This window comes from Impatiens glandulifera, chromosome 3, assembly GCF_907164915.1.
Source record: "Impatiens glandulifera chromosome 3, dImpGla2.1, whole genome shotgun sequence".
NCBI lineage: Eukaryota > Viridiplantae > Streptophyta > Magnoliopsida > Ericales > Balsaminaceae > Impatiens > Impatiens glandulifera.
In genome coordinates, this window is record NC_061864.1 from 42,734,529 (window position 1) to 42,756,823 (window position 22,295).

The 22,295-nt window shown below is 26.7% G+C and overlaps 1 protein-coding gene across 1 annotated transcript; it reads left to right on the forward strand.

Moving 5' to 3' along the window:
- Positions 1-3,560: 3,560 nt before the first annotated feature.
- On the forward strand, positions 3,561-8,209 carry LOC124931009 (queuine tRNA-ribosyltransferase catalytic subunit 1-like). Its single transcript, XM_047471391.1, has 15 exons — positions 3,561-3,751; positions 4,057-4,150; positions 4,334-4,512; positions 4,733-4,783; positions 5,706-5,762; positions 5,883-6,003; positions 6,115-6,181; positions 6,273-6,314; positions 6,731-6,836; positions 6,926-7,036; positions 7,149-7,220; positions 7,321-7,422; positions 7,498-7,544; positions 7,719-7,746; positions 7,841-8,209. The coding sequence occupies exons 1-15, from the start codon at positions 3,734-3,736 to the stop codon at positions 7,967-7,969; spliced, it is 1,224 nt and encodes a 407-aa protein (XP_047327347.1). The 5' UTR covers positions 3,561-3,733; the 3' UTR covers positions 7,970-8,209.
- The last annotated feature ends 14,086 nt before the right edge of the window (positions 8,210-22,295 follow it).

Below are 22,295 nucleotides of genomic sequence, written 5' to 3' on the forward strand. Positions count from 1 at the left end.
TTCAATTATATATATAAAATGAGAAATGATTAGGTGAGGGAATTTGGTGAGGGAATGATATGGCATAATCTTATTCGCTGAAAAAATCAAATAATTTCTCTCTTTTCTCTCTTTCCTCCCACTTTTACATTTTTCAACCAATGAAGTAATGCCACGTCATTCCCTCACCAAATTCCCTCACTAAATTCCCTCACTAAATTCCCTCACTCTATCACTCCTCATATAAAATTAATATTCTTTTCAAAGAATATTTACCATTCTAATTCTCTTTAATTTAAAAAAAAAAATATATAAAAAGATAACAATTATCATATATTTGTGATAGGATGATACGAATAAAGTTAATTTAAAAACATTTTGAGTAGAATGAGATTATGAGAAGGGATAATTTTGGACTATATCCATATAATTAAATGTTTTTAATAAATTTAATTTTTATAATTAAATATTTTTAATAAACTTAATTAGAAAACATTTTGAGTAGAATTAGATTAATAGAGATCACATTTATAATCTTTTATTAGTTTTGTTAAAAAAAAAAAAAAAAAGGGTTAAACTGTGTTAAAAACAAAATATTTTTTTAAAAAAAAGTAAAAAGGTAAAACTGTGTTACAAATAAGATATTTTAAAAAATTAGTTTTTCTTAAATATATTTATTTTCTGTGAGAAAGAATCCAGTTACATATTTTTTTCTAAAACATAATTTTTTTTTCTTTTCAAAATTCAGTTCATAACACAATGTCACAATGTTGAGTATAACTATTTATTCAGTTTATGTACTTCTTTCTCTTTTTAGTTCATTCATTAAAATTTTGATCCCCTCTCTTAGTCTAGCGGCAAAAAGATGTGGATATCAACCTTAAGTTCCTGGGTTCGAGCCCGTCAGGCGGCAAGTTCTGCGAGCCTAGTTAAATGATTCTGCGCGCCTAGTTAAATGATTAAGTGTGTTTGCTGGCTACATACTTAATCTTGTCCCATTTTTTTTAGTTTAAATTCAAATTTTTTAATTAATTTATTTATTTAAATTTAAACTCATTATTATATATATATATATATTATTTTTATAAATTAAATTATTAATATTTTGATATATATTTTAAATTATTACTTTTATAAATTTGATTATTTAAATTTTAATATATATATATATATATTTATATTTCAATTATTAATTTTTTTAATTTTTATTTTAAAATTTTTATAAGTCAAAACATAAGAATAAAAGTAATCATTTGATAAACAATAATAAAATTATAAATCAAAAATGTTAATAATAAAATCATTAACATAAAATCTAATGTTAATGATTTTGGAGATACTCAATAAAATAAATAAATTCATTTATCACTTTCACTCATTTTTTAGACATTTTCTATTCCTCTACAATATATTTAAAGAGGAGTGATAAAGAGAGGGAATTTGGTGAGGGAATGACTTGGCATCACCTTCATTGGTTGAAAAATATAAAAGTGGGAGGAAAGAGAGAAAATAGAGAAATTATTTGATTTTCTCAGCGAATAAGATTATGCCAAGTCATTCCCTCACCAAATTCCCTCACCTAATCATTTCTCATATTTAAATTATCATTTTTCATAAATATTTATTTAATACAATTTTTTTATTTTAAATATTTATTATATTATATAAATAATAATTGAAATATAAATATATATATATTAAAATATAAATAATCAAATTTATAAAAAATAATAATTAAAAAAATATATATCAAAATATAAATAATCAAATATATAAAAATAATAATTTAAATATATATAATAATAGCTTAAATGAATGAATTATTTGAAAATTTTACAAAAACTAAGTTATTTTAATAATGGATTCGAAACTAACTACTTTTATTTCATTTTTTCAAAATTATTTAACATTTCTCCTTTTAAATTATTTTAAATTTAACTTAAATATTATATATTAAATTAAAATATATTATATTATATAAATATTAAAATAAATTATATAAAATAAATTAATTTAATGTTGATGTATTATGTTTTATTTAATATTTATATAATAAATTATTTTGATAAAAATTTGTAGTTTATTTTAATAAGTTTGATAATAAATATGATAATGTATTTTATTTTGATATTTTTGAAATATATTTTATTTATATATATATAATAAATTATTTTTTATGAAAGTATGTATTTTAGTTTAATCAACTTTATAATACATTTGATTTATCTAATAATATATTTGATTTTAATTTGTATTTAATATTTAATTTATTTAATTTTTATATTTAATATTATATATTTTGTTTTAATGTATAATATTCAAGTTATTTTTTATTTTAATTATTTAATTTACTAGGTTTAATTGTAATTATATATATATATATTTGTATATTTGATTGATAATTTTTTATTTGTAATTCTAATATATATATACATATATAGATATAAATATTGATTTGAAATTTTGTAAAAAATTTGAATTATTAGACTTATATTGTTTAAAAAAAATTAATTAATATGATTAGATATGAAGTGTTTATATTTTATTATTTTATTAAATTATGATACATTTGAATATTTTATATATTTAAAAAAAATTAAAATATAAAACACAATAATATTTTATATTTTTAATTAAATAAATAGAATAAAAAATAATAATAGTGAGAAATTAATATTAGTTTCAATTACAGAATAATAACAATAATTGTTTTTTAATAAATTCAAATCTTAACAATTATAACGATTAAATAATGTTATTTTAGGAATTTGTTCATAAATTATTTTATTTTTAATTAGTTTTTACAAATTATCTAGTGCTTCTCTTTAAATCTAAACCATTTAAATAAATTTAAATTAAATATTATATATTAAATTAAAATATATTATATTATATAAACATTAAAATAAAATATATTATAATAAAAATCAAGATACATTACCAAACTTATTAATGAAGATAAAATATTTATTTTATTGTTTATATAATATATTTTATTTAATATTTATATAATTTTATTATTGTAATAAAATATGTATTTTATTTTAATAAGTGTAATAATAAGTTTGACATCTATAGTAATGTATTTATTTTAATATTTATTTTATTTAAATGTATATAGTAAATTGTTTTTGATGAAAATATGTATTTTATTCTAATCAACTTTATAATACATTTGATTTATCTAATAATATATTTTATTTTAATTTGTATTTAATGTATTTAATTTTAATATTTAATATAATATATTTAATTTTACTGTATTATATTCAAGTTATTTTTTATTTTAATTATTTAATTTTGTCGGTTTAATTTTAATTATATATATATATATATTATTTTAAAAATGAAATAATTTGTGAATTTAATAAATTTTATAATATAATTTGAGAGAAGAATGTGAATAATTTGAAAAAATGTATAAAAATGTGATTAATTTGAGAAAGTAATATGGGCCTGTTGTTGTACAATGGTTTTGACTGTAATTTCAACTCTTTGACTACTACTTATTCTATTATCTTTATTTAGTAGGGAAGTCTTCTTAAACCCTAACTCTTGATAGCCGACTTCCACATTCATTCCTAACTATCTTCATAAACCTAACTATCTTCATAAAATTCTCTCTGCATAATGTGTTCAATAATATATCTTCAATAATATATATTCTTTCTTTTGCCTACACAATAAAGGGTAGTGGAGCTAGAGGAAGGTGCGGTTGTGGGTGTTAATCAGTTCTATAACAAACAAATTAATAATGGCTCTTCGGTTTGAGGTGAATCAATTCTGTCTATCAATATTTAGACGGGTTTTGTCATTGAATTGAGCCAATTATTGTCAGAGAAGCTTTTGTTATTCGTTTTCTCCAATATTACATGAACAATCTTTCTAATTAATTTGTTGAAATATATTATAATATGAGATAAAAAAAATATATTTTATAACTAAAAAAGTTAAATTTCTGTTATTTTAGTTCAATTAACTCTCCCCCATTTTGATTCCTTTCTGTTATTTTAGTTCAATTTGATTTTTAAGAGAACTTACCCGCCATTGTTAACATGTTACCCTTGGCTTGATCAGATTCTTGGGAGGTTCAACCGGGCTCGTGCAGCTCAATTAACTCTCCCCCATTTTGTGAGTCAGACACCTCTGTTTATGCCTGTGGGTACACAAGGTAATAGCTTTGTAGGATTTGCTATTCATATTGACTCATAGCTCAGAGCACAGAAACATGTCATCATGGTCATGAGTTTAATCTTTTGCTATTCATAATAGTTTTAGAATTTGTATCTTTGTATCTACGATACGATTTATTCTGTTGGGTGTTCCTTAAGGTAATGTTTTTTTTTTTATGTAGGAACAATAAAAGGTTTGACGACCAGCCAGCTTGAGGAGATTGGCTGTCAAATCATACTTGGTAATACTTACCACTTGGCTCTTCGACCCACTTCCGAGCTGATAAGTGAATTGGGTGGTCTGCATAAATTCATGAACTGGCCAAGGGCTATGCTTACTGACTCCGGTGGTTTTCAAATGGTAGTGTTTAGAGTTCCACTCAGAATAATCAATCAAAGCATCTCTAGTTTCTTATTATTGTCAAATAGCAGTACATTGTGGATATGATTAGAGTTCCACATATTCAATCAATCAAAGCACTCTTCCTTTTGCGATTTGTGGGGATGATTAGTTTCAGTAACCTCATCATAATCGTTGGCTTCTTACTGATTGATTGATTTTGATTTGCTGATGTTTTCAGGTTTCTTTACTGCATTTGGCCGACATTACTGAAAAGGGGGTCACATTTCAGGTAATCTTCAATTAATAAGTGAGCTTAGGTATATATGTATTTGGATTCTATTAGACAAGTTATTGTTTCTTCAATACTCTTGCTACATATGTACATCTTCGATGATTTTTGTCCAGTTATTGTTCAATTACATTACATACCTCTTTTTCTTTTTTCCAAGAAATTGGATTATTAAAAATCTATATCAAACAAGTTCCTTAATTGGTTTAAACAAAAACTATAAGTTTATAGTTTCCACAATATCTAGAAACCATCTTCAAGGGTTTCTTTGTAAATTCAGGGAAATAATTCAAATCCATCGCTAACAAATTAGTTAGTTATGAAACACATTATTGAGGGAGGTGGAAGTGGGGTTTCTGAAAGGTTAGTTATGAAGAAGGAAGTTGATTTGTCGCTTGCTTTTTCAAATTCTATCAAGATATCACTCCTATAATTACTTATTATTTGTTTTCGTTGAAAAATAACCCATGGGAAGGACTGATTTGAGGATCAGGAATTAGCAGACCGATTCGCTTTTGTCCTTCCCGTTCTTAGTTGAAGAAAAGTGTAAGTGTTGAAACAAATAGGGTAACTTTGAATTCCTATCGATTTCTTACTCTATAAATAGATCGGACAAAAAAATCTATTTTTAAATAGTGGATTCATCATTAAATTGTCATCATTTTCCATTTACGACAAACATAACTCATTTTTTTTAATGCAACAATAAAACAATGTATTTTTAATCAAGTAGACAACATGTCAGTCTACAAGATAAATCATCTAATCCTAGTTATTAAGAATTCCATAAAATTAGGAAATAACAATATCAAGTACTAAACAATCTTTTCAACAAAATCTCCTACTTTTGTTTGTTTGTCTTTCTGAAATTGCATCTCTTACGTTGGTCTAAACCAAAATTGATCTGTGTTTATTCATGCAGTCACCAGTAGATGGGAAGCCAATGCTCTTAACTCCAGAGGAATCTATTCAGATTCAAGTAAGTGGTCTATTAAAGTGTGTATATACTCCTTGGTGATCATAGGCCTGTACGCATGTTTTATAAGATGTTCATTTGCAGTCTTGTTTAATGTACTCTATGATGTAATAATATTTGCAGAATAGAATTGGTGCAGACATCATTATGGCTCTTGATGATGTTGTTAAAACTACTATTACTGGACCACGAATTGAAGAGGCTATGTATCGTACCCTTCGCTGGATAGACAGGTGTATAGCAGGTATATTATTCAGGTCTAATTCAACAGCTCATGGGGGTTAAGAAATTGAAATGTATGCATGTTTTTGTGATAATTCATATTCTATTTTTCATACAATTCTTCTGATTGCAGCTCATAAGAGACCCCATGAGCAGAATTTGTTTGGTATTGTACAAGGTGGCATAGATCCTGTATTGAGGTGAATTAGAGAAGAACCTCGAACTTACCTACTGTTTCTTATTTGAGGCTCTTTTACATTTAGTTATGTCCTAATAATTTCTTCTTGCCAGGGATATATGTCTTAAAGGTTTGGTGGAGCGTGATTTACCCGGGTATGTGATGAATTCAACTGGCATTTTATTCCCTTGCACATAAATTTTAGGATAGAAGTTCATTTAGCTTCCTAAACTTGCATTAAATATTTGTTTTGCTTTGTCTATTTTTGAAAATAGCTCAAATTACTTCTCGTCGCGAGTTCCTTGTTAACTTTGTTAGTTCTTAAATTATCTTTATACAATTCCTGCAGCTCATTAATCTTGTTACTTGCTAAATTATCTTCTCTTTAAAATACATATTAAGATCTAAAAATGACGATAGAAGGATTATGAAATATTTTTTAAGAGTCATCCTCAAGTTGAGTAAGTAAATAGAGCTTTTGATGCAAGCAAAATGATCTAGAACTTTCCCTAAAATTTACCTTCACAACTACTACAAGGTATTGAATTAACTCAATTTACTTTTGTCTCAGCTATGCTATTGGCGGTCTTGCAGGAGGTGAAGACAAAGATTCATTTTGGCGAGTAGTTGCTCAGTGTACATCTGCTCTACCAGATGATAAACCTAGATATGTTATGGTAGTATAATATTCTACCCCGGTTCTTGTCATCTTCACTTGCTTACACTACCATCTTCTATAATAGTACTGAAACAATTTATTTTACAGGGTGTTGGTTATCCCTTGGATATTGTTGTTTGCAGTGCGTTGGGGGCTGATATGTATGACTGTGTCTATCCCACTAGAACAGCTCGTTTTGGCACAGCTCTTGTACCTGAGGTATGGTGCACATGATCTCAATTCTCCTTTGATTGTAGTGGCTCCATTAGAAGATGATTATGATCCTGCTAATATTATAAGTTTAGCTCATATACGTTGTTCTACAATACAGGGAGTCTTAAAGCTAAAGAACCAAGCAATGGCAAACGATACTCGGCCAATCGATCCTACTTGCAAGTGCATGGTATGGCTATATCATTATACCACACTTTTATTTTCAATACGCTCTCTTAAGTAAACAAAATGAAAATATTCAGAGTAGCCATCAAGTTATTTTTACACAGGTTTGCAAAACATACTCCAGAGCATACATCCATTGCCTGGTGACGAAAGATGCTATGGGTTCTCAGCTTTTGTCCTACCATAACTTGCATTACATGTTGAAGGTTCATAACTTACTACTTGTTTTCCTTGATTCCTTCAAATTTGTGTTATTAACTGAAACTGGTTCGAAATTGCAGCTCAGCAGGGATCTTCACTCCTCCATTGTTGATGGAAGATTTCCAGAGTATGTCTGAAAATTTTCTTCTATTTTTTTCTCGATATTTGTTTTTTTTGGTGTTTTTTACTTGTTCCCACTAAGAATGCCTTATTGAAACTGAGAAGTGATGACTGGGAGATCACAGTTGTCAAAAAGCTATTTTCATGCTATTGAGTATTGATCATTACTACTCCCTTGCAGGTTTGTATGTCAGTTCTTGCAGAAAATGGTATGTTTAAATGATGCCCTTTTCACTATTCTTTACTTATGCTGGATTGTCAAAAAACCTTGATTTTATGTTATGGTAAATTTTTGTCTTATAGTTTCCTAAAGGCGATGTACCCCAATGGGTCTGCAACGCAATGGAGGTTGCCAAAGTCGATATTTCATTGTGTCGTGATCAGTTATTCTCTTCCCATTCGATCCCAAATGTGAAGCCCGAATTAGAATAGCTGATCATCACTAAAACACAATTGCAAGATTTACAGAGAAAAATAATCCAAAAGAGTAATATTTATCTAGAAGAAGCCATTGATTTAGATAGATACGAAAGTATACAGTAATGGGAAATTTGCAGCATATATTTTGTTTCAAATATGCTGCTGACAGGTATTAATAGGATTTTTAGTTAGTTCTCTATTGATACGTCCAATTTTTTATATTATTAATTCTATTTATTCACACATAAAGTTACAACTTTCAAATAATTAATTCTATTTTTTATATTATTAATTCTATTTTTTATGTCAGTTGATTTGACTATAATTTAAGGATTTATGAGTATATATGAAACTAGCTAGTTAAATTATGGTACACATTCAAATTAGGGTAACTTTATAATTTAAAATTTTAAAATTTTATATGATTATAAGTGGTGTGATTTTACCTTAATCAAATACAATTAACATATATTTTCACTTTAATAAATTTTGTTATATAAATAATTTATACATTTAAATTCTATTTTTTATTTATAATTTTACACATGAATTATAAAATATTAATAATCATTTACACTGAGCTAACGGGAGCGTTAGCTGTTCTGCTATGACTTAGGCGTGCTTCCTTCCGCTACAACGGGGGCTACGTGGCTCTCCCTGAGTGTTGGATGCTGCATTTCCAGCGTCCATTGGATGGACGCGACTTCGGCTGTGACAAACTTTTTGATTTCGGTCACACTTGATTATAAATATTCGTGTGGAAAACTCTCTTAACTTAGAGGGTAAAAAAATCACAGTTGCGTGACGCAACCGGTTTTAATAGCGCTGGTGACCCTTTTTTTTAATGACAATTATACCTTTGCGTAACGCAACTCCAGTTGCGTGACGCAACCGATTTTTTTTTTCAATTTTTTTTTTCGTCTCGCGGTTGCGTGACGCACCTGGGGTTGCGTGACGCGATTGCGTAACGCAACGGGGGTTGCGTGACGCAACTGGGGCATTTTTGTCCAAAAAATTTCATAATTAAAATTTTTTGAAAAATAAAAAAATAAAAAATTGCGTCACGCAACCTGAGGATACGTGACGCAATAGGGATATTTTTATCAGAAAAAAAATGGGTCACCAGCGCTATTAAAATTATGGGCCCGCACCATCCATAATTAGGCCCATCTGAGGGTCATTTCCTCAAATTTCCCCTTTCTAGCTGTGATAGAATAAATAATATTCTTAATAAATAATATTATTATGGTTGACATGATTACAAGGAATAATTTGAAATTTTCAAAGAAGCCATGCATAATGCATTTGAAAGGGAGCAAAATTAACTAATAGTCTTGAAAGGGTGGATGCATATATAAAGTATTTTGTATATTTTTTATTATACTTATTCAAATCTTTTGAATTTTACATATACTTGCAGGTTTAACTTTATAGTGTTAGTGACTATGAAGTCTGATTTTGGATAGTGGTTGTAACAATTATGATATATAATTTGATGACTTATAAGTGAATAACCCAGTTGTGGAAATATAATTGAATGATTTAGAAATTGTATAAAGTTAATTGATTGTGGATAGTGGTTGTTTATTTGAATGAAATAATTGATTTTGGATATTGTTTGTTTGTAACTTATCCACTAAGCAGAAAATAAATCTTTGAATAGTCTTGACAAATCATATAATAATTAAGCACCCTTCTTCATTCATATAATAATAAAGTACTCTTCAGTTCTCTATAGATTTTCTTAAAACAGGTTTTGGTAACTTAGTTTGTTCAGTTAGTAAGACCGCCGACCCTGGCCTTTGGGTTGCCCCCATCCCCAAACAAAAAAAAAATCATATGTTTTCTTACATTGCTGATTTACGTCCTAAGCTTAATAGTGGATTAATAATAATTTTTTAAAAAATAATTTAAAAGTAAAAATAAAAACACTAAAAATAGTTAAAATAAACAATTTTTTTTAATCTTCAAATGAGCTGTCTAGGATAGGACCAGGGCCGGCTATAGGGTAAACCCGGCCAGCCTTGGACTAGGGGCAGTCCAATTATTAAAATTAATAAGATATTTTATTAAATTTGTTATAATTTTAAACATAAAGGTGGTAGCTCAAGTCTAAGCTACAAAACTTATTTTTTTAGTTGTAATTTAGACTTAGATCAATACATATGTAAACTTTTTAGTTGCTCATGAGTTTAAATCTCATCAAAAACTATTTTTTAATCTATTTTTTAAATTAAACTTAGGGCAACAACAAAATTTTTTCTTTAGTTGCTCATGAGTTTAAATCTCATCAAAAACTATTTTTTAATCTATTTTTTAAATTAAACTTAGGGCAACAACAAAATTTTTTCTACCCGAGACTGACTGAGACAGCCCAAATCTCAGGGCAATCCAAATCTCAGGGCTGGCTCTAGATAGGACTGCCCTCGTCAAGGGACTATTGAGCTTACCAATATCTGCCCTTGCACAAGAGTTGACTGGGCTTATATATATATATATATATATATATATATATATATATATAATATTTTTATGAATTAAATTTGTCCCATTACAAAAAAGATAAGCAAATTAATACAAGTATGGCGATATGAATTACCATAAAACAAAATTTTGTATTTATACAGTATAGTGTATCGAAATTTTTGATATAAAAAAGTTATAATAATACCATACTGAATCTTAGTATACTAAAATCTTGTTATGATATATGTAACGTATCGATCCTACCAAATATTTGTGGTATATCGAGATTTCGGTACAGTATCGGTATCAATATTATAGTATTTTTACTCGAAAAAATTTATTTGTTTCAAATAAAACAAATTATTTCAATATTTAATTATTTCAATATATAACTTATAACTATTATTTCGGTATATATCATTTTGATATATATAGAAATATTGAAATTTTATAAAAATTTATATAGATATCATATAAGATAATATTATATCGGTAGCATATCATAGAGTAGGTAAGATATTTTATTATAAAAATATTGATAATTTTCTGAATCGTAATCTTAGGTAATGTTGGTACGGATAATAAGGGGTATAACATTATTGATATAGTATAAACTATACTAATAATATTTTTATATAGTGTTTGTTAGGATTTTATTATTGATATAAATTTATACCTTTATATAATTTATATATCATATTTAGTATGAAATTGTAACAGACGACATTTTTTTTATATAACTTAATTTTTAATTTATCATTATATCTTTTATTAATATTATATATAACTTATTATTATATATAAATATTTTATTTAATTTTAATATTATTATTATACATAATTATTTTTAATATATATATTTTTAAATAATTTAATATTTTAATTAAAAAAGTATTTATTTTTATAAAGATAATTTTATTAATTATAATTTTATATATTTACTTATAATAAATAATATTGTTTATTTTATATATTAATTTTATTTTAAGTTTATTTTATTAAATTTATTAATAATATTCAAATTAAATAAATATAACTTAAAGTTTATATTATAATTAATTTTTTATATATTAATTAAAATTTATATTAATTATTAAATAATAACAATACAATAATTTATAATAATAAATAATATTATTTTTAATACAAATAATATAAATAATGATAATAATTATTTTAAATTCATATTTATACATCTTATAGTATATACTAAACACAACATTATAAATCACATACAATTTATACCATTTTTTTATAATTTATACAACACTATATAACTTACTAATACTAACCTATACAATTTATATCCTTTATAATTTGTAATATATTTTAGTATACAAGCAGCCAAGACAACAGCAGGTATAGCTCACCTACAAATTGTACAAAAGAATTAAGTAATTGATTATGATTTTTAAATATTGTTTATATATATATATATATATATATATATATATATATATATATATATATATATATATATATATATATATATATATATATATATATATATATATATATATATATATATATATATATATATATATATATATATACTACTCTCTCCACAATCAATCAAGATTTTTCCTCTCAAAATTTATATTAATTCTCTTTCCTAATTAATCTATATAACTATATAAATTTAATAAATGAGTGTTTTTTAAAAGATAAAATAAATTATATCTTATATTTTATTTTATTTAAAAAAAACTTATTTATTAAATTTATATAAATTAGTTAGGAAAAAGAATTGATATCATGTTTGGAAGAGAGAAACCTTGATTAATTGAGGAAAGCACGCAGTGCAAATTCAAATTATTTTGATTATATTAACTAGCCTAAATTCCATGCATTTGCACGGATAATATATATATTTAAAATATTATTTATTTATAAATATTTTAGATAAAATTAAGATTATTCCAATTTAATTAATTTAAAATTGGTTTTAATTTATAAAAATTAAGTTTAATCTTAAACTTAATGTTAACATATATTTTATCCCTCGGCATCCCATTTAACCCCTCAATTGATCATCATTTTGTGACTCACACTTTTTCATATATCTTTTTTTATCCCCTCGGGTAAGCACCCATCAATCTTAGTCGATATCAATTGATGATCCATCTTTTATCTCTCGTCAAACTCAACGACCAATCTTAATTCCGACCTCACACTCGACAAATCACCCACCACCCGACTTTTATCTCGTGACATCACACTTTCAAATGCTCGTTAAACCAACTCACTAGTTCCGACCTTACACTCGACAAACCACCCACCACCCGACTTCCATCTCGTGACCTCACACTTTCAAATGCTCGCTAAACCAACAACTAATTCCCTGAACTCATACTCGACAAACCACCCAATAATTCCGACTTCACACTCGACAAATCATCCACCACCCGACTTCTATCTCGTGACCTCACACTTTCAAATGTTCGCCAAACCAACAACTAATTCCTGAACTCACACTCGACAAACCACCCACCACCCGATCTCCATCTCGTGACCACAGACTTTCAAAGGCTCATCAAACCAACCACTAATTCTAACCTCACACTTGATAAACCACCCATCATCCGACTTCCATCTCGTGACCTCACACTTTCAAATTCTTACCAAACTAACCAATAGTTCTGATCTCACACTCGACAAAACACCCACCACCCGACCTCTATCTCATGACCTCACACTTTCAAATGCTCGCCAAACCAACCACTAATTTCGACCTCACACTTTCAGATGTCTCGTATCATTTGTATATTATAGTCAATAATGCATTCTTGAAAATCTAAATTTGCATATTTTGGGATTCGAACCTTGGTCTCAAACATAAAATGTAAACACTTTAACCGCTAAACCACTTGAGATTGTTGAAATAATTTTATTATTTTGTGTATGTATATATATTTTGTATTTAATATTTATTACCAATATAAAATTAATGATGAAAAATAAAACGCACTCATTCCACATTTTATTTAATATTTAACATTGTGACATTACCATTTGGTCAATCAAATATTTAATTCATATTTTTAACCACTTTCAATTGATAACGGCCTATTATCCCTCGGCAAACCACATCGATCCAAATCACAATTGGTTAAAGGGTTTGTTATTTTTAACCGTTTTAAGTTTATAGGCGGTTCAACCCACAATTCGACCCAAGTATCCATTTACTCTCACATATATATATCCAAATTAATCACAACTCTCGACCCGCCAATTCAGACACTTTAAAAATTAAGCATCATTATATATATATATATATATATATTAGTTAGTTTAAAAAATTTAACTTATATTGTTAAAATGTCCTGTGTTTATCAAATTTAGTGTTGAATTTAAAATATAAAATGTTGTTAACATAGTTGGTTAAAAAGTTGTACTTGTTTTTGTTAGGTTATAACTTCGAAACATACATATAGCATTTTTTATTTTATTTTTAACTGTTTTAAGTTTATTGCGGTTCAACCTAAAACCCGACTCAAGTATCCATTTATTCTCACATAGTTCTCGACCCGACAATCCGAACACTTTAAAAATTAAGCATTATTATTATATATATATATATATTTAGATTCTCTTTCCTAATTAATCTATATAAATACGGTTCAACCTAAAACCCGACTCAAGTATCCATTTACTCTCACATAATTCTCGACCCGACAATTCGAACACTTTAAAAATCAAGCATAATTTTATATATATATATATATATAATTTTTTTCTTAATTAATTTATATAAATATAATAAGTGAATTTTTAAAAGATAAAATAAATTATATTATATATATATATATATTTATATATTTATCTCTTATTAATATAACTTTTTATTTACTCTATTATTTTAATTATATATATATATATATATATATATATAAATATATAAATATATATTGAAAAGATAAATAAAGATGAGAAAGAAAATAAAAGATAATCTCTTTAATCATTAATTTTATCTCTTATTAATATATATTTTTATTTATCTATTATTTTAATTATATATATATATATATATAAATATATATTGAAAAAATAAATATAAATGAGAAAGAAAATAAAAAATAATCACTTTAATTATTAATTTTATAAAACAAGATATAATCCCTAATATATATATATATTAACAAAATAATTTGGAGGTGGGTTATATGTTCAATCCACAATCAATCAAGTATTTCTCTCTCTCAAAATTTATATTATTTCTTTTCCTAATTAATCTATGTAAATATAATAATTGAATTTTTTAAAAGATAAAATAAATTATATTTTCTAATTAATATATATATATATATTTTCTTATTAATATAATATTTTATTTATTATATTATTTTAATTATATATATATATATATATATATAAATATATAATGAAATTTTCTCTTATTAATATAATTTTTTATTTACTCTATTATTTTAATTATATATATATATAATGAAAAGATAAATAAAGATGATAAAGAAAATAAAAAGTAATATATTTAATCATTAATTTTATAAAATAATATAAACACATATAATCTATATATATATATATATATAATTAATAAATCACAAAATCCATAATAGTATAACCTAAAAACTCAAGACTCATCAAAATTGTTGCTCACAATCATCTTTGTACACATAATCATTGGAGTTAGTTGTGTTTTTCCTTTGAATCATTGGAGATAGTTGTGTTCAACAGTTTAAACAGAGTTGTTGCAACTCCATTTCAGCTGGTCCAGGTTTGGATTTGGGGGAAGATTTGAATCCTTGAAGCAGATCTCCAAGCTAAGAATAGGTAGATGGTATATTGGAGATATCGAGTGCCCTGAAAAATATTGGAAAATCAAAATTTCAAAATCATTGAACTTTTATTTTTCATAATCGATGTTAAAACGTTAATACAAGAACACACAATATTTTATACCTTCTATCCTTTGATATAGTCTTGAATATACACTCTTAAGTTTCGATAGATTTTTAAGAAGCGATAATGTGTTCAAGAAATTCATGAACATGTCACATCTTAAACCTATCATCAAAACCATGATACATCTAACTGTATACATGTGAAACCTCTGGAACGACAATAATAACTTGTGGTTCAGACTTATTCAAATGAGTGCTAGAGGAGGCAACACCTTATAGGCATACAACCAACGTGAGTGATTGTCATTAACATAAGAAAACACATAAATTTATAGGCAATATTAGGGTTTTCATTCTCAATATACGCGTGAGCCTAATTCGGCCCAACCTTGGGCGCATGGGCCTTTTCGGCCCAACCTTAAGTGCAAGATCTATCACCTATATATTTTTCTTTTATGTTTAGTTAAACCATATATTAAGTGTACACTATCCATAAATATCAACTCATTCAAAGCTAACCCAAAGATACAATGGTAAGAATAGGCATACATGTTTAAAAGAATGTGTAAGCCACATTTTGTGCTTAATGCATTTAAATCAAATCCCTTGCCCAATAACAATAAGGAATTCTCTCAATTTGTTAAATAATATAAAGAAATAGTATAAAATTTATTCTCTAAATTCTTTCAATACAAATAAAGAATAGAAGAATAGTATAAAATTATGAAACACATCTACTAAATTATGACAATTTTTTTCATAAATGGTAACATATACAACTATATAAGTTATCGTTAACCTTTAAGTTCATACATATCATTTAAGAACAAATTAAAATATTTAAGTTTTACCTTCTCACCCATTTTCAATAGGTTTAATCTATTCTTCTAAATTAACAAATCAATCAATAATTTAATTAAAGAAAATGACACATTTAACTCTGGTAAATAATAAGCGATCTTATTTTATTTTTAGCCGATTAAACCATAAAATCAAACAATGAACAAAGCATCGTTATAAAATTGTCTTCAACATTCGTATGTTGTCAAACCTGAACATTAATTTTGAACATTAATTTTCTTTAAAGATTTGTATTTGTCATTCTTTATCAAAGACTCGTCCGATCTTTTTCAACTATTTAGAGGTGCACTATACTCTCTCTCCACAATCAATCAAGGTTTCTCTCTCCCAATAAATAAATAAATATATATATATATATATATATATATAATACTTACAGTTAACAAACACCACATTAATTCACGACAACACACAGGTGTATAATCTATTTTTCACTCTCCTACTCTCTATTTCTTAATTAAATTTTGTTTGATAAACTCAACAAAATGTTAGCGAAATCAAGGCCACGAATCTTACGTGGCCTTGCCACGTGGGTAGGAGAGAGAGAGACAAAAAATAAAATAAATTGAAACGTTTTATTTTCCCCCAAAACCAAAATCAAAACTCTCTTTCTCTTTCGTTTCATTTCCCCTAAATCCACTGGCGATTCTCTTCTTTCATTTTTATCGACTTCTCTTCCAATCGATCGAAATGGTAAGTCTTCTTCCGTTTACCTTCTGTTTCATACTTCTTCTCGTCTTTAGGCTGGTGCAGGTGCATGTTCATCATCCGGCAAAACAACACCAACTCCAAGGTAAAAACACCATGTATTCATCTTTTTATAATCGAATTTATTTAGCGTTGATGGTTTAATGCATGGGATTAAGGTTTAGATGATTTATTTAGGGTTTAAGATTTAACAATTAGGGTTTAACTGCATTTTGGATTTAGTTGTAGAAACAATTCGATTAGGGTTGTAAAAAAGTCCCGAAATCACCATTTCTAGTCTTGAAACCACCATTTCTAGTGCAGAAACCACCATTTCTGGTCCCGAAACCAACACTTCTAGTCCTAAAACTACTATTTTTGGTCCTGAAACCACTCTTTCTAGTCCCGAAACCACCCTTTCTGGTCCTGAAACTACCATTTATGGTCCCGAAACCACCATTTATGGTTCCGAAACCACCCTTTCTGGTCCCAAAATCACTCTTTTTTGTGGTCCCCAAACCACCATTTCTTGTCCCAAAACCACTATTTTTGGTCCCAAAACCAGCATTTCTAGTCCTGAAACCACTATTTTTAATCCCGAAACTAGCATTTCGAGATGATTTCTGGTCCCAAATTTTGTGGGGTGATTTTGGGCCCCGAAATGGTTTCTATAAGAACTTTTATGGTTGTTTTATTTATTTGTAGTTAATTGTCTTTTCTCCGGCGTAGATAGTGAAGAATAACAATGATCTATTGGAGAGGTCTGGAGAATAAATTACATTTGAGTTGTGTTGTTGGTTTATTGTAAAGAACAAGCATATATATATATATATATATATATAATTTTTGCTCAAAGAATTTCAGTAAACTTGATTGTCTTTTCATTGCTCTTTTTCTATACAAAATCTCTAATACAAATGAATGAATAATGAATCATATGGACAAAAATGTCATCGCTGGTTATAGAGATCATAAGGAGTCCATTAATGGAGAGTAAAGAAAGAAATGATCTTTATGGAAAAGAATAGTGATATGAAAAAGCGTCAACGCGTACTCCCCTGAAAAACACGGGAAAGAAAAGGTCGGTGTTTTTTACAAAATTTAGCTTCAGTACACATTAATTGAAAACTCATCAGTTTTTTTTATAAAGACATGTGATGTAGAATTATTTTTGAAAAAAATATATTTGTTTGATTTATGCTATATAGAAACACTTTTTTGAATATTTTTTAATCTGAAACATTATAATGAAGACTAGAAAACCAAAAATAATTGAAGACAATGATGTTATACTAGAACTTTACATAATTAAAAACTTTATTTACAATGTTACAATTTGTCCTTTATAGCATATTTAAAATACAACCTATTATACATTTCGGGAGATCTCAAATAATCTCATTTCTTCATTAACTTGATTAATAAGAAGATCTGGATTTTCATACATGACCTACAAATCAAATTAACATTACAATAAGATCATTGGTTTAAAAAAGAAATAAAATAGGCATAAAAGATCGTATAGAAACCATTTCGGAGTCTGAAATAACCATTTTGTGTTCTGAAATAATCATTTTGGGCCTGAAATCACTCTAAATTGGTGATTTTGAGACTAGAAATCACCCTAAAATGGTGATTTTGGGACCAGAAATGACCCCGAAATGGTGATTTCGGAACTAGAAAAGATGGTTTCAGGACTAGAAATGCTGGTTTTGGGACCATAAATTATGGTTTCGGGACTAGAAATGCTGGTTTTGGGACCATAAATTATGGTTTCGGGACAAGAAATACTAGTTTTGGGACCAGAAAAGGTAGTTTCGGGACCATAAATGCTAGTTTTAGGACCATAAATGCTAGTTTCGGAACCAAAAAATGTGGTTTCAGGACCAGAAATACTAGTTTTGGTACCACAAATATTGGTTTCTACACCAGAAATGCTAGTTTCGAAACCAGAAATATTGATTTCGGGACCAGAAATAGTGGTTTCAGGACTTTTTTTTACAACCCTAACCGAAATTGTTTCTACTGCTAAACCCAAAATATTGATATCCAAATCTTTTACAACCCTAATCCAAATCGATTCAGTAGCTAAACCAAAAATGCAGCTAAAATAGAATATTGATATCCAAATCTTTTACAACCATAATCTAACTCGATTCAGCAGCTAAACCATAAACGTTAAACTTAAATATTGATATGACAATCATTTCGAACGGAAGATAAACAAAGGAAAGAAAAAAGACTTACCATTTCGATCGATCGGAAGAGAAGAAGTCGATGAAACGTTTTAATAAGATCGTCAGTGGGTTGGGTTTTGGGAAAATGAAACGAAAGATAGAGAGAGATTGTCGTGGGGGTTTTGGTTTTAGGGGAAAATGAAACGTTTCATAAACAAAAGAAGTTTTACCATTTTGATCGATCAGAAGAGAAGTCGATGAAAATGAAAGCAGAGAATCGCCGGTGGGTTTAGGGAAAATGAAACAAAAGAGAAAGAGAGAGAAATAAAGAAGAGGGTTTTGGTTTTGAGGGAAAATGAAACGTTTCAATTGAATTATTTTTTTTACTCTCTCTCCTACCCACGTGGCAGGTCACGTGGGATTCGTGGCTTAGCTTTCGTGAGAATTTCATTGAGAATATCATTTCTCATAATATATATATATATATATATATATATTTCCTTAACATATATCATCTAAAAATTTATCTATATTAATATTAATTCAAGATATAAACAAATGTTTTATTTTGTTATAAATGCACATAACTTTATAATTTTTATATTTATTTTTTATATATATATAAACAATTTTTTTGGTTATAAATGCATTTACCTTCATAATTTTATATTTATTTGTTACCTTATATATATATTATATTATTTTTTATATGAATACATTTTATCTTTTACCATACATTTTTTCTCTCATCATATATATATATATATATATATATATATATATATATATATATATATATATATATATATATATATAATATTTTCTTTATGAGTATAAATAATTTTTATGTTAATATAACTAATTGGTAATAAATATTAAATATAAAATATATATACATACACAATATAATAAAATTATTTCAACAATCATAAGTGGTCTAGCGGTATAAGTGTAACTTTTAAACAAATTATAGGCATCTGAAAATGTGAGGTCAGAATTAGTTGTTGGTTTGATGAACATTTAAAAGTGTGAGGTCACGAGATAGAGGTCGGGTGTTGGGTGGTTTGTCGAGTGTATGGTCAGAATTAGTGGTTGGTATGACGAGCATTTGAAAGTGTGAGGTCACGAGATGAAGGTCGAGTGGTGGATGGTTTGTCGAGTGTGAGGTCACGAGATGGAGGTCGGGTAGTGGGTGGTTTGTCGAGTGTGAGGTTGGAATTAATGGTTGGTTTGACGATCATTTGAAAATGTGAGGTTGGAATTAATGGTTGGTTTGACGAACATGTGAAAGTGTAAGGTCACGAGATGAATGTCGAGTGGTGGTTAGTGGTTGGTTTGACGATAAGAGGTTTGTGATCAATTGGGATTGGTTGTTGATTTGTTGAAGTGAGAGTAAAAGAGTGGTTGACTAAGATTGATGAGTGGTTTGTCGAGAGATCGAGGCATATAAAAGTGTGAGTCACAAGATTATGGTCAGTGGGTGATTTTGCTGACGGGATAAAGAGGTATATGAAAAAGTGCGAGTCACAAAATGAGGGTCAATTGAAGGGTTATCGGTTGAGTTTGACGAGATATAAGAGGTGTGTCATTAATTGAGGTCGACTAAAATTGGTCGGTGGTTTGTCGAGAGATAAAAAATGCATATGAAAAAGTGTGAGTCACAATTGAGGGTCAATTGAGGGGTTAAGTGGGTACCAAAAGGATAAAATATAGGGAAAATTACCTAGGCGGCCCTCTAATTACTTCGATCGCTCACTTTTAGCATTTAAATTAATTTTTGAAACAAATTGCCCCTTCAACTTTTAAAAAGGTCACTAGTAGTCCTTCCGTCAACTTTTTAGTTAAATATAACGGATTAAGCCTAAAATATTATTTTTTTATATAATATCTTTAATCATATTTTTTTATATGTATAATTATTAAATCGTTTATATATATATATATATATATATATTTTCCCATTAATTTATATAATTATTAAATCTCTTATATATTATATATATATATATATATATATATATATATATATATATATTTATATCTCTAAAACAAAGTTTAAAAATAATTTATATATATTATTTTTAATTATTAATTATATATATATATATATATATTTTTTTTTAAATAATATGAGTGTTAAAAGTAATGATAAACCTTCCAACTATATGCTCAATTACTTTTAAACCTTAAATAATTTTTTAAAATATATATTAAATATTATATATAAATTAATGAGTGAAGATAATATATATAAATTATATATATATATATATATAATATAAATTATTTTAAACATTATTTTATATAAATATAGATAAAAGTAAATAATATATATATATATATATATATAAAAGATTTAATAATTATATAAATATAAAAATTAATAATATATATAAGCGATTTAATAATTAAATATATAAATATAAAAAATAAGATTAAAGATAATATATAAAAAATTAATATTTTAAGCTTAAATCGTTATGTTTAACTAAAAAGTTGACGGAAGGGCCATGAGTGACCTTTCTAAAAGTTGAAGGGGTGATTTGTTTAAAAAATTAGTTTAAGGGCTAAAAGTGAGCGATCAAAGTAATTAGAGGGCCGCCCAGATAATTTGCCCATAAAATATCATATTTAATAGAGCAAATTACATGAGTGGTATTCTAATTACAATAGAAACTCTATAAAATAATAGACTTGGGACGACCAAAATTTATTAATTAAAAGAGTTATTAATTAATCGATAAATTAATAATTAATAATTTATATATTAATTAATATTTTATTAATTTATAGTAAAAACTTAGTTTACAAACACTTTTAAGCTTCCACTTAATTTTATATACAATGCATGTACTGTATATCAAATTAATGACCCAATTTAAAAGAAAACTTCAATCTCCTACCTAATTATGCTTCTTGTGTTTAATGTATCACTTTATGGACATTAAAAATATTTGATCAAAGAGTTGGGTTATCGCAATGCAATGGATGTCGAAGATGTTCTAACTTACCCAAAAGAAAATGTAGTTGCACAGTTGTTGACTGATGAAGAAATTATTGAAAGCGTTATTGAAATTAATAAAGATGATATCGATAAAGAAGATGATGAAAGTTCTACAATAGAGCCCCTTCGCGAAACGAAGCTATTAAAGTGACAATCACATTGAACAATTTCTTATTGAGCTATGAGAAAACAACACCAGAAGTTCTTACCATGTTAAAGAAAATTAGAGACGACGTTCAAGGGGAAATTGATTTCAACAAAAAAAAAAAGACAATTGA